Source organism: Patiria miniata, unplaced genomic scaffold (genome assembly GCF_015706575.1).
Source record: "Patiria miniata isolate m_02_andy unplaced genomic scaffold, ASM1570657v1 HiC_scaffold_7, whole genome shotgun sequence".
NCBI lineage: Eukaryota > Metazoa > Echinodermata > Asteroidea > Valvatida > Asterinidae > Patiria > Patiria miniata.
Window position 1 is genome coordinate 36768982 of NW_024037074.1, and position 12414 is coordinate 36781395.

The 12414-nt window shown below is 40.7% G+C and overlaps 1 protein-coding gene across 3 annotated transcripts in view; it reads right to left on the reverse strand.

The window, feature by feature from the left end:
- The window catches only part of LOC119745473 (dual oxidase 2-like), a 41377-nt gene that overhangs the window by 23058 nt on the left and 5905 nt on the right, over positions 1 to 12414 (reverse strand). For 2 of the 3 annotated variants that reach the window (XM_038221835.1, XM_038221838.1), the window contains 8 exons: positions 11775 to 11993; positions 8313 to 8354; positions 6856 to 6948; positions 6374 to 6535; positions 5135 to 5334; positions 3907 to 4135; positions 2924 to 3102; positions 1238 to 1313 (listed from right to left, as the gene is read on the reverse strand). In XM_038221835.1, coding sequence (XP_038077763.1) covers positions 1238 to 1313; positions 2924 to 3102; positions 3907 to 4135; positions 5135 to 5334; positions 6374 to 6535; positions 6856 to 6948; positions 8313 to 8354; positions 11775 to 11979 — 1186 coding nt within the window. In that variant the 5' untranslated portion in view covers positions 11980 to 11993. Of the gene's footprint in view, positions 1 to 1237; positions 1314 to 2923; positions 3103 to 3906; positions 4136 to 5134; positions 5335 to 6373; positions 6536 to 6855; positions 6949 to 8312; positions 8355 to 11774; positions 11994 to 12414 lie in introns of those variants that run through there. The other variant, XM_038221837.1, reaches the window with a different exon arrangement.

Genomic DNA, 12414 nt, shown 5'->3' on the forward strand with positions numbered 1-12414 from the left:
CTGTGCAATAACAAACACAAACACACACACAAAATTCAAAACAAACCAAAAAGGCAAAACGTTTACAGACATTCTCAACGGAGTGCCATGGCCTCGTGGTCTGTATCACTGAATTTGTGGTCTTCGGGTAATTCTGCAGGACGTGGGTTGCAGTCCGGCCTGGGATTATAATGCGTGTGCCCTTGGACAAGGCACTTTGTCATTCATTGCTTCTCCCCACCCAGGAGCAGTGGCGTCACCAGACTTTTCAGTCTGGGGGGGCACCAGCATTTGATGGGGGGCACTTAGGTGGATACGGATCGCCGTCCTGGGGGAGGGGTCTAAGGGGAGGGGGTGCCCCCCTCCCCTTTGGAAAATTTTCGCATACGGAGGATGGGCTAGATGCAAAATGGTGCCTTTTGATGCTAAATTCGATCTGAAGATATCTCCAGAAATTGCTATTTAACCAACTCAGATGATGGGAGTTGAATATAACAAAATATATATATATTTTTTGACCAACCCAAATCTCAGATGGGGGGGCACTCGGGGGGGCACTAGGTTTTCCAGGGGGGGCACGTGCCCCCCCTGGCCCCCCCTTGGCGACGCCACTGCCCAGGAGTAAATTAACTGTGTACATGTGAGGCCAGAGCTGGTTATAATGTGATTGATTTTAGCGGCTTTGCACTGAAATGGATGCCTCAAGCTTTATACTCGGCAGGGAGCTGAGATTGTCTTTGGAAAGTTTCAATGGCCCAATGAGCAGGGTAACATAATGATGTAGGTCCTTTGAGCACAAATACTGGTGGATAGGTAGCATTATAAATACAGATTATTACGAAGTCAAGCTTGTCTACGTAAACACCGGCATGCAGGAATTAGGACTCCACATTTATAGCCAAGTTGTGGCAGTTTGTGCTGTAAAACGACAAGACAAAACTATACACAGGCTTTTATTTTTCCCCAAAATTAGAAAAGGGAAAAATTGATAATTTTTCTCTAAGTGACCTAAAACGTTGTATGGTCTATATACACATGGGCATCGTGAGGGGGGGGGGGGGGGGCTCTAGAAAAAAATAGTGGCAATGTCCATGGTAAACATGATTAATCTGTCAAGGTATATTTACATGGTGGAATAAGCTACAAATTGTGTTTGTGTGTGTGTCAAGATCTAAGGGTGCCTTTATTTCTTGATATCCAAGCTGGAATGAAGGGGGTAGGAGAAATGAACACGTTTATAAATGTCAGCAGAACATACCTGTGTAGACGTTAGCTGATATTTCTTCAGGTGTCAAATTCAAGAATGCAGGTAGCCAGTCATAGAACACCATTTTCTGAGGGGAAAAAAGTCAAGAAGTCATCATTATCTAGCCAGTGTGAGACTTTTCACTGAAAAGAAAATATCCATTTCAATGGACTCCATTCATCAACAGTAGATGGTGCTATTTGACCGATTTCGAGGGCCCTATATATAGAGGGAGGGACCACTGCACACGCAGAGTGGTTTGCGAGTGTACTGCACGAAAGTATGCACAGTTAACTTTTATCTGAAAGTGAATGCACAAATGTGTGGCTTCTTCACCTGAGTGCCAGGCATGCGACCGCAATACGTTAGCATGTCTAACCCAGTTGTCTTTGTTACATTGAGGGGGCACTAAGCTTGTGTGCACGGAGTCTTTCTTTTCAACGACTGTTTTGTCAAGCAGTAAAAACAAACATGAAACAGCCACCAAATTGGTAGTTTTGATGCGTCTTGCTTAAAATGCAACGACCTCTATGGCCCTCGAAATCGGTCAATTTCAACGACTGTTTTGTCAAGCAGTAAAAACAAACATAAAACAGCCACCAAATTGGTAGTTTTAATGCGTCTTGCTTAAAATGCATTAACTGAAATCGGTCTTAGGAAGCGTCTTAGCTTGATCTTAGAGAGGGGACTCATCTTAAGTCTTGAGATGAGTCGCAAGATAAGACGAGTTTCGTGAAATTGGCCCCAGGCCCCCAGCCAGTTTTATACGTACTTCGGCCAAGCACATATTCATTCCCTTATTAACATGACCAGGACAGATGGGTGTTTTTGAGAGAAGCAGAGTTTTAGTTTATCACAAGTCAATGACAAGTCAAATCACATTAAGTCCAATCATAAGTCAATCTTAAGTCAAATCACAAGTCAAATCATAAGCCAATCACAAGTCCAATCATAAGTAGTCACCTGTCACAGGTGATCCACTAAATGCATGCCTTTGTTACAATTCAACGAAATAGCATGTTGCTTGATTTAAGACTTGATTACTTGTAATTGACCTGTGACAACACTCTAAAGGCCTACAACTCTAAAATACAAGTCTAGGCATTTCAAACTGTATGCTTCAAAAGGACATTTGGGTTTCACACAGACAGCTTTAAAGACATAGTCCATCATTTGTAATTTGTGCATTTTGTTCGTTTGAAGCAACAAAAGTGTTCAAAATCTAATGAAAGATACTGAACAACTAACCCGATGAAGTTTCAGCTCAGCTTCAGCTGTATATTCCGAGAAAAACAGCATTCTAGGATCTCAATTTCAAATCAAAAGTTGCTAAATCATGTTTTGAATTGTTTTGAATTGCAGCTTTACGCGATGTCGCGCACTGATCCGACGAATTCTAGCAACCGTGCGCGCCTGTGCGTCGTGCCAATGCTTGCGCGTGCTGTGCCGAATAACAAAACAAACTACTAATTTAAATTTTCCTACAGTGCTTCTTAAGACGCACCGTTGGAAATGCCTTCTTTCGTTGATTTCTTCAAAGTGACAGCTTGCCAGAAAGAATAATTTCACAGGAAGTTTAGTCCCCTTACTATCTTTCAACCAAGTATGTTTTTCAATAATAATTACGCCAGTTACTTTTTTGGATAGCTGCAAATGATGGACTCCGGCTTTAATTATGTGAAAACCAGCACAAATTACCTGGTAAGTGGCGATGACCCACTTGCGAGCTTCATTAAAGATGCGTTCATCGTTCCACTCGTCCCGGTGGTCCATTGTCTGGTTGTAGATTTTGTCGGCCCAGTAGTTGTGCCAGCGGAACCACAGAATGCCAAAAGTCAACAGGAAGGGGTTCTCATTGCCACGTGGGTTTCCAAGTTCTGGAGGAAAAATGTTGATTTAAATTTTTTAATTGGGGAGGGGGGGGGGTGAACTTATCCATCAGCTATTAAAGGCATCCACTTTCAACAAAGAACCAGTATACTGACTGTTGTTTAACTTTACTCTAATTTTTGTGACAATCAATGCCGTACCCACGAGTTAAAATCGCAGCCTTGATCTGAAGATGTTGGTTGAGAAGCTGAGATGTCTGCACTTGTAAGCAACATATCATGGGTTTTAGGTCTACCCAAGCAATTTTTGGTCTCATTCGCTCTCTGACATCACAGAGTACAGAGTGCTTGAAAAGTTGTGTCAATGAAGGGCAAACACCCAACATCCAATGCATTCTTTATGCACATACGTACCGGTACATCAAAACCCTCAAGAACCTTCAAATTGTTTTATTTTTGTGCTCACTTACTAAAAAAAACCCCAAAAACCACCCCCCAAAAATAAATAATTCATTGAGAATATTTTCAGGATGTTTGCTGTATGCAGTGCTATTCTATCTAGATGCTCACTGAAACAACTGCAAATGCAAGTGTGAAAAATCTCTTGTAGCAGAAACGAAAAGACCATTTGAATCTTAAGCAGAGCCTATTCAAAAGATCTTTTATTTGTTCATCATTATATTTGATTATTTTAAGGAAATGTTGCGTGCACTTTCTTTAAATAGGTAGTTAGAGATTACAAACTCATTTGGGATAACTTACTAAAGGACCAAAGTGACAAAGTGACATTTGCACAAAGAACTTTACTCAGTAATTTGAACGGGAATCTAAACAATGTTATCAAATACTCACTGAAGAATCGTTTTGCATCTCTGAGCTTGTGATTTATAGCCTCGGCTGGGGGTGGCACGTTGGCCATTGGCAGACCTAACGTGTTCTGCTCCGGAAAGCCCCCCTCGCCGGCTACATTTCCAGAGTTGTCGGCAAGGCGACCGCCCTCGAACGATCTCAGCGCATCAGCCCAAGCCTTGGTTGTGCCATACACAAGTCCACCGTCGATCCAGGGGGTGATTTCGTTCAACTGAGTTGATAAAAAGCCAAGGAATGGATGAGATTCTGTTATTTAATGATCACATTTGAACCATGGATATTGCTAAACTATCTTTTCAGGCAGGGGACGGAGAAGGAGGGGGGGGGGGGGGATGGGGGGGGGGGAAGTGGGAGAATTACTCCATATCAGAACTGATCCTTCTGATAATGCTTTGACATACTGGAGCCTTAAAAGTGAATTCTGAACTTACTTTGATGCGTATTTTTATTTGGCAGACCTTAGATGCATGGAAAGCATCTTCTGGTGAAAAGCCATTCTGATCAATTCGGGCGATTCACAATGCAGTGCGCCACCTAGAGTTTGCCATGGAGAATCCATTTTTCAAGTTTACGGTCGACAAAATACGGCCCATTTGAATGAGTATCAGTAGACAACTTGAGCTTATTTGTCATAGACTGGGGCACAGCATTCTGCCGCCTTACAAAAAACACCATATTGATAAAAAGAAAAGAAAAGAGCGACTAGATACTCGAATCACACGCTTACTAAACTACTAACCGGAAAAACGAACAGTTTCAAATGTCCCGCGCTGCGAATTTGTCGACCATCTCCCACAATGCACTGGGAAAAATGAACTCTCCGTGGCAAACTCTTGGTGGCGCACTGCATTGTGAATCGCCCAAATTGAATAGAAATTTGTGGTCTCTGAGACCAGCTTTACTAGGCTGGCCTTGTCTTGTAGTAAAAATAAAGTCTGTCATGAGCTAATGCGGCCCATCGTGTAGATCTCTGGTTTCAGTAACTTGAAACAACTGAGCCTATTTCTACTCCCCCTGGATGGGATGCTAGTCCATCGCAGGTTGGTCCCCAACTAATGCCGGTACCCAATATACTACTGGGTGGAGAGAGGCAAGTGTGGATGAAGTGGCTTGCCAAGGACACGACATATGACCAGCAGCTGAATTTGAAACCCCTGACCCTCTGATTATGAGTCACGAACCCTAACCACGCTTGAGTGTGCCAAAGTACCTGTTCACGAGGAACGTTGGGTGAAAATCCAGTGTTGAAGCTGTATCGGGTTCTCAAGAACGGAATGAAGTCCACAGGACCGTGTGGGTTGTTTTCAGTCATTGTCTTGTACTCGTGACCTTCGGGGATTTCAATATTCTCATATTCTGGGGGACAACCAGCTCCTTGAGCATCCAAGATCTCTTCAACAACTTGTTGTCCTGTTTGTCCAAAGAAAAATGAGTGTTTCGTAAAACAGAAACTTAAAGTTGCAAATTACATCTATGTGTATTTCTGTTTGTTCCGTGAGGCCCAAAAAATACCACAACAGCAAGTCCATTCCAATCCTTTTGTTGCAAAGGAAACAAGTGTTTTGAAGACAATTTGTGTTTAGAAATTGATTTAAAAATTGTAATTATATTGGGGAAAAATCAGAAACAAAATGTCATGAAGTCTTAAAGCAAAATAATGTGAGGCTGCTCATGCATTTCTTTGAGCCATAAAAGTTCTTTTTTCCCCCAAACATCTGTTTCTTTTTCTGAGTCCCTGAGGTCCAGCCTCAACCTCGTTCCCAAAGTTATGATCTTACAGCGCCTTGTTGGTAATTTGATCCCACCATGCTGTGTGCGATCTTAACCCCTGGTCTTTTGTAATTGAAATATCTAACTATTTTGGAGATTTAAATAAGGACTGAATTCGATTTCGCATTGCTAGATTTTAAAATGCGAGTATCTCTGTCGTCCCTTTTACAACACAAGATGGGCAAAAGTCAAGGCTTCCGGACTTTCCATATCGTAGAGGCATCGCAGTCGTGAAAAAAAATGTTTGTAGGTGACGTGACGTGCAGGAGTTAATGCTGAGTGCATAGAGGCGCGCGCAACCCTCAATATACGCCAAAGTACGCTTTAAGTTTATGCATAGGCACCTATTCATTCTGAATAGTCAATCAGTGTTTTTTAGGTAATCTATACGGCCAGGGGCTAGTGAAGGAATGCGCACGCAGCCCATGGAGTTGTGGTTGGGCCAGCCTACAGCACTCCTTGTACCAATCTCACTTGAGAATTAGATCGCTTCAGTCTTACCTTGGCCAAAACATTGACTTGGATGACTTCATAGACCCCTCCGACCAAATGGGTCCAGAAGCAACTTCAGGTCTGTAAGCAGGTAGGCATGCCTATCTTGTTTTTTTTTATGAGATGGCCTTTAAGATTCCAGTCACCCATCCTGAATATACTCAAATGTGCCCAGCGCACCACTCACCGAAGAATGTCATGAACGCCGTACGGTTGAGATATGATGGTCTGCCCGTTTGGCCCTTCATAGTTGCATCGCTGATTTTCATAGGGTTAGGTCTGTCCTGTCCTGCCATCCGGTACACGCCATCGGCATACGCCACGGGAAGTCTTCGTGTCAAAGGAAGTTCTGAAAAAAAAAAGAATAAAAAAAGAGTTTGTTTTCCCCAAATCCCTTAAAGCAAATCCCTTACGCTGACCCTGCAAAGAGGGCAGTTGGGGGAGGGGGGGGGGGGAATTGGGTGACATCTCTTTTCTATCGGACAGAGAAACATTGATTTTAGATTTTGCTAAAACAAATGCGCCGTTTTGTTTCCTGTAACCAAAACATACAATTTTGCAAACTAGGTTCAATACTTCAGTGTTGACTTCAACTCCTCAGCTCAGGGACCCCACTTTCAGAGTGCCTGAATCTTACACTATGTTATGTTTTTGGTTTCTTTTACTGACCTGCACCGCCCCAGTCAGGATGGGCCATGTTGTTGTACCATCCGTCATATCCTTCATACTCTCTGTGCTCATACTCAAAAACACCAAGGTTTTCTGCAAGTTAAGGCAAATCAAAAGTTACAAAAATGTTTACCTACATTACAATTGTAATTTTACAGACCTTTGGCAATACACGTATGACATTGTGTTGGCAGAATGGACAAAATCTTATCCATTCCCTTTAATTATGTGTGGTTTCTCTAAAATATCTTTCACAGTTTGTTATCACTTTTCCCACTTTTATTTCCATTAGGACTTTGGGACAACCTGCCCTTGGTTTTAGAAGCAACTAGGCGAAGTAAATAAAAAAGAACAAAGTTTGAGTGTATTCAGTGACAGTCCAAAAAAAAAAAAATTCTTCCCCTGCCATGCCTTTATACACAGGCCAGTCACCAGCAGAATTAGCTCACACTTCTTGCAAACAATGGGACTAGTCAAATTCCATCGACAGACAAAAGCAGGTAACTGGTAGGTACAGCTGTCTTATCCATCTCCAGAGGGCTTTTCACACTAGACAAATCTTGGGTTTGACGCGAGGTCGACGCAGGATTGACATGCAGTGTTTCACACTTGAAAACGTTCTAACCCTGCATCCAACATTAACCCTGAGATTGATGTCACTCCAGGTTGAACCCAGTGTGAAATGATGCGAGGTTAAACGCGGGGTTGAAATATAAAAAAAAACTCAACCCCAACCTGTGGCGGAACCCGGGGCGGCACTGGGTTCGCCCAGGGTTGCGTTCATCCAAGGTTGAGAGGCTCTAGTGTGGATCTGGATCAATACTGAAAGCAATCTCCCGTTATGGGATGTACTAGGTTGCTGGTGTGTGTGGCTGGGGGCACTAATAATGGTGACTGCTCTATGTTCCGACACCCCTATGTTCCGACAACCTAGATTGTGTTACTCCCGGTTAGGGTTAGGGTTAGGGATAGGAATATGTGCAGTCAGAACATAGGGGTCGGAACATAGGGGTGTCGGAACATAGAGGTGTAACCCTAATAATAAGCCCTGCTTTCTATACTGGACAACTTTAGTTTTAGTAGACTTATCCTTAAATGCATCTAGTGAAGGGGCCTCTCTCACAAATGCTGGGAGGAGGTTCCATTCTGCTGTAGTTCTTGGTTGGAAGGAGTACTTGCAACTGTCCTTGTTTATGGGTTGTCGTATAAAGGATATTGATATTAAAAGACCTCTACATTCAAAGCATGGCTATTTCAAGTTGCATAAACAGCCACAGCCATTCAATCACTACATTATGTGAACAGGAGGTCTTAACAACTAAAAAACAGTCACTTGATTGATTTGTTCTTCTGGAATGGCTTTGTTGAAGTGCCAACCACAGAGCCCCTCCCCCCTCTGGGTTTTACAGCATGTGCAAGGGCAATCCACTATATCTAAAAGTTCAACTGAAACTTACTTTCAAGCTCTATCCTTTCTTCGGCGGTTAGGGTATCGGTAGCTGGAAGCAAAGTAAGAACAAAACACATAAACTCGTTTAGTTTTGCATAAGGATAAACCTTTGTGATGCATATCAGCCATCTGACGAACTGGTGAAAATGTCTGAAAGTCACAAATTGTTTCGCGACACCTTTGGCCTATTAAATAATGAATGTCATTTTGTGGACCTTTTAACAATGACAGGCACCAATTTTGCACAGAAGCAATCTTTGTTTTGGCCCATTCTTGAAAATAAAAAAAATAAAAATAAGGCAAAAAAAAAAGAATATTCGGTCTCTGGTCAGACCAAAGTTCCGGAATTGACGCGGCCATGCGGCTTTTTTTCTTTTCTTCAAGCTTGGATTGTACAGACAAGGTGGGGTACTATTTTGCTTTTTGTTGTCCTCATGTACATTGGTGTCCTCCATAATTTGCCTTGGTGCTTTTGATCATTTGCCTTGGTGCAATTTCCATTCCTTGGTGCTCTTGGAAAAAAAATTGAGGAGGTGCGGAAATAGAGGGCACTGTTGGAGCTACCGCGGAACATTTTGGAAAAAAAAAAGATCGACACGCATGATTAAAATCGACGCGCGCGCTGACCAGAGACCGACTTATTATTTTTTTGGGCCTAACAAATGAAACTTTCCACTTGCTCTATAATAAGGCAATAAAACTATGTGCTTGGCTGGTTTTAAAAAAGTACAGTATTAAACAAGTACGTTTAAAACCGGCCACAGGTCAGGGGCCAATTTCATAGAGCTGCTTAAGCACAAAATTTGCTTAAGCACAAAAAAATTTGCTTAGTAAAATCAGGATACCGGCCAAAACTCCATGCGATTGTTATGCCAAGTAAACAACAGCTAAATACCAGTCACGAGCAATGTACATCGCATGGAGTTTGGGCTGGTAACCTTTGTATTAAGCAAGGTTTTTTTGTGCTTAAGCAAATGTTGTGCTTAAGCAGCTCTATGAAATTGGCCCCTGGACGTGGATAATGTCCTGAACAGAAGGCTTGGGAAGGTATTAGTGACCAGGTCCCTAGCTGGTTTTAAAATGTACATGTTTAAAACCATGTGACAGGCTCTCGACCAATAGTAATGGGTAAAACTGTCTTAGGTATTTATGAATGCTTCACAAAATAATGAAAATGAAAATATGCTTGTGTTATAGGTGTAAGTACGCTGAGCTTAACACCGCCTTAGCATTAAAATATCCACAGCAGTGAAATGAAAGTAAAGAGATTTTGAACCATTAAATAACAAATTAAAAAAAACAACAGTTAAATCTTAAGACAAAAACATCAGCACTCAATGTTGTACGTTGTCTCTTTAAGAACATTTTTTATTATGAAAGCCGTTAATTGTTGTCATAATCAATTCTTTTGAAACCTTAATTTAAAAAAAAAAACGTACATGCTGATCGCAAAACTTTTGGTGGATCCCTTTTACAAGCATGATATGATGGTTACGGGCTCATTAAGGGGCCATCCATTTTTGTCATCATTTTCAAGAAAAACAGTACTCTTTGTACGCTTGTGAAAATGATAAAAGAAATGGATGAACCCTGATTGCAGATGTGACAAAAGATGGAAAAAAGGAATGACGCCCTCTAAAAAAAAAGAAAAAAAATCTACAGAGCAACTTTACCACTTTACCATTGGTAATCCAGTATACATGCCATTTTTTTGGGTAACACAGCCCGTTTCATTTATGAAATTCAGTTAAAGTACATGTGTAGTATTGTATGTTCAAAGTTTGAGCATTGTAGTTGCAATAAGCTACACACTGTAAAAAAAAAAAAGGAAAAAAAAAAGTAGGAAACAATTTGACATGGAGTAAACGTTTTCCTTTCCACAGCAATAAGTGCTCGGTAAATTTACAGGCTTCAGAGAGATAGCCGTAAGCTGCACCTCAAATTTATCCAGGCAGCGACACCGATACTTCCTCTTCCTGTCCGACCTCGAAGCTAGTCCAAATCATACGTAAATATGTTTATGCCAAACTGTTTCATTACAGAGGTAAGGAACTCTACCACACAAAACTTTGAAAGGCAAATTATAGTAGCGGTAAGCTATTTGCAGTACACGTGGGTGCATGCTTGAATGGAATAAGCCGATGAAGCAACGAAAATAGAAATATGAATTTGATGTGAAACTATACTGATGATAAAAATGTTTATAACTTAAACAAACAAATAATTCTTTTTACCACAAACTTTGGTGGTACATGGGGGAAAAAAAATTGGTTAAAATTTGGATCCTGCAATAGAAGAACTTGTAGTATAAATGCGATAAAAATATATATGAAATATTAGAAAACCTTTCCACCACATGAGCAATTTTATCACTGAGTTCAAAATGTAAGGTATTATTTCAAACCTAATTTGCCAGGAGCATTTTAATTCCATCAGTTAATTTATTTGTTTCCACCTTTGAATTGAATGGCATTGGCTTTTGTGTTGTTTCAAGTAATTCTTTTAAGCTTGGTATTTTTTATCCAATGGAGTCTTTCCGTGTCAAATCACCCTATGGGTTCAACCCCACCCCCTTCAAATTGATTCATATTTAATACATGGTGTGATTTAGGCCGCCAAAAAAAAATCTTCAGATGAGTTGGAAAAAAATAAAAATATTTTAACCACAATTTAAGTATTTTTATTTTGTGCAAAAAATGATGGGGAATAAAGTTCGTCTCAAGGTCATGTGATCCACAAGGTCATATTCAAGGTCAAAGTGGGGGTCAAAAGGTCATCATACTTCAAATTGCTTTAACATGAAAAATTATGGTAAATTTGGATTTCTTATGAAAGAAACCAAGATTAACACATTTGGCCCATACCCCATTTGAAATTGGCGGCCACGCCCATTTTGACACAAATTGTCAAATAAAATGGCGGGCGGTAGCGCAATAACCTGTAATCCGATGCGGGTAACACTTAAAATTCCACCTTTTTCATCCTAAATTACCTCATACACTGTGAACCAATTTAAAGAGGGTGGAGTTGAAACTTTCAATTTTTGGGGGTGATTTGACACGGAATGACCGAATGATTAAGAAGCAAATAAACAAATGAAAAGCAACATAAGGAACACAAAAACTGATGCTGCCATGGAATAAACTATCTGCAATGATGAAACAAAATGTATACAATGATAGAAAAGCAAGCATGGTTCTAGAAGATAAAAGCATTATAATAATTTTAAAAATGTGTAAAATCTAAACAATATTTAACAGTAAGGCTTCGACAATGGGATTTCAACCTGAAAGGCAAAATTCACCATGAGGGTTTTCAAAACCTGTATAGGACTGTGCTTTGTGTGAAAAACAATGGTTTTTAAAAGAAACAAATATGATGGTTATGCTGATGTTGAAGGATGACTTTAGCCTGGGATGAAGTTAAACAGCAGCAATTTTTTTTTTTTTGCGTATAATATTCAAACAACCTGGAGTCTGTTGACCACCATTACTACTCGTTGTACCATCACCCCCTGGAGTTGGTCCAGCTGGCATTGTTGCCGCAGCTGTAGGTGCTGCAGTTGCATCTGGTGCAGTTGTAGCTGCCATAGTCGGAGCAGTAGTCGGAGCAGCAGTTGGAGCAGCAGTTGCTGCTGTTGTTGGCATATCTGTTGGAGCGACTGTTGTTGGCATATCAGTTGTTTGTGCTGTAGATTGAAGTTATTTAATGCGGAATTTACGTTACACCAGTCATCATTAGCTTATTAGGCAAGAAACCTTTTGAGGTTTTTTTTACAGAACAATAAAGAACTGAAATAATTTCCTCTATAAGTCTTTATTGACTGTACAGGTTGCCATGTCAATAAGCACTGTAGTCTACATTGCAAAAAAAAACCCAAGGATTCAGTCCATTCCAATCTAAAGCTCAGTTTGTAGGACTCATTTTCTGTAAAAGGAGCCATTTCTCGACTGGCCAAGTTTAACTGGTGCCCACAGGACATGGTGATGGGAGGCATTGGACTAAATGCTGAAACTGAGCAAAGATCAAAGTCCAAAACCTTTCTAGCCTACAAAAAATAACCATTTTCCCCAGTTTTCTTAAATTTTATTCAAATATTCTAATATCTT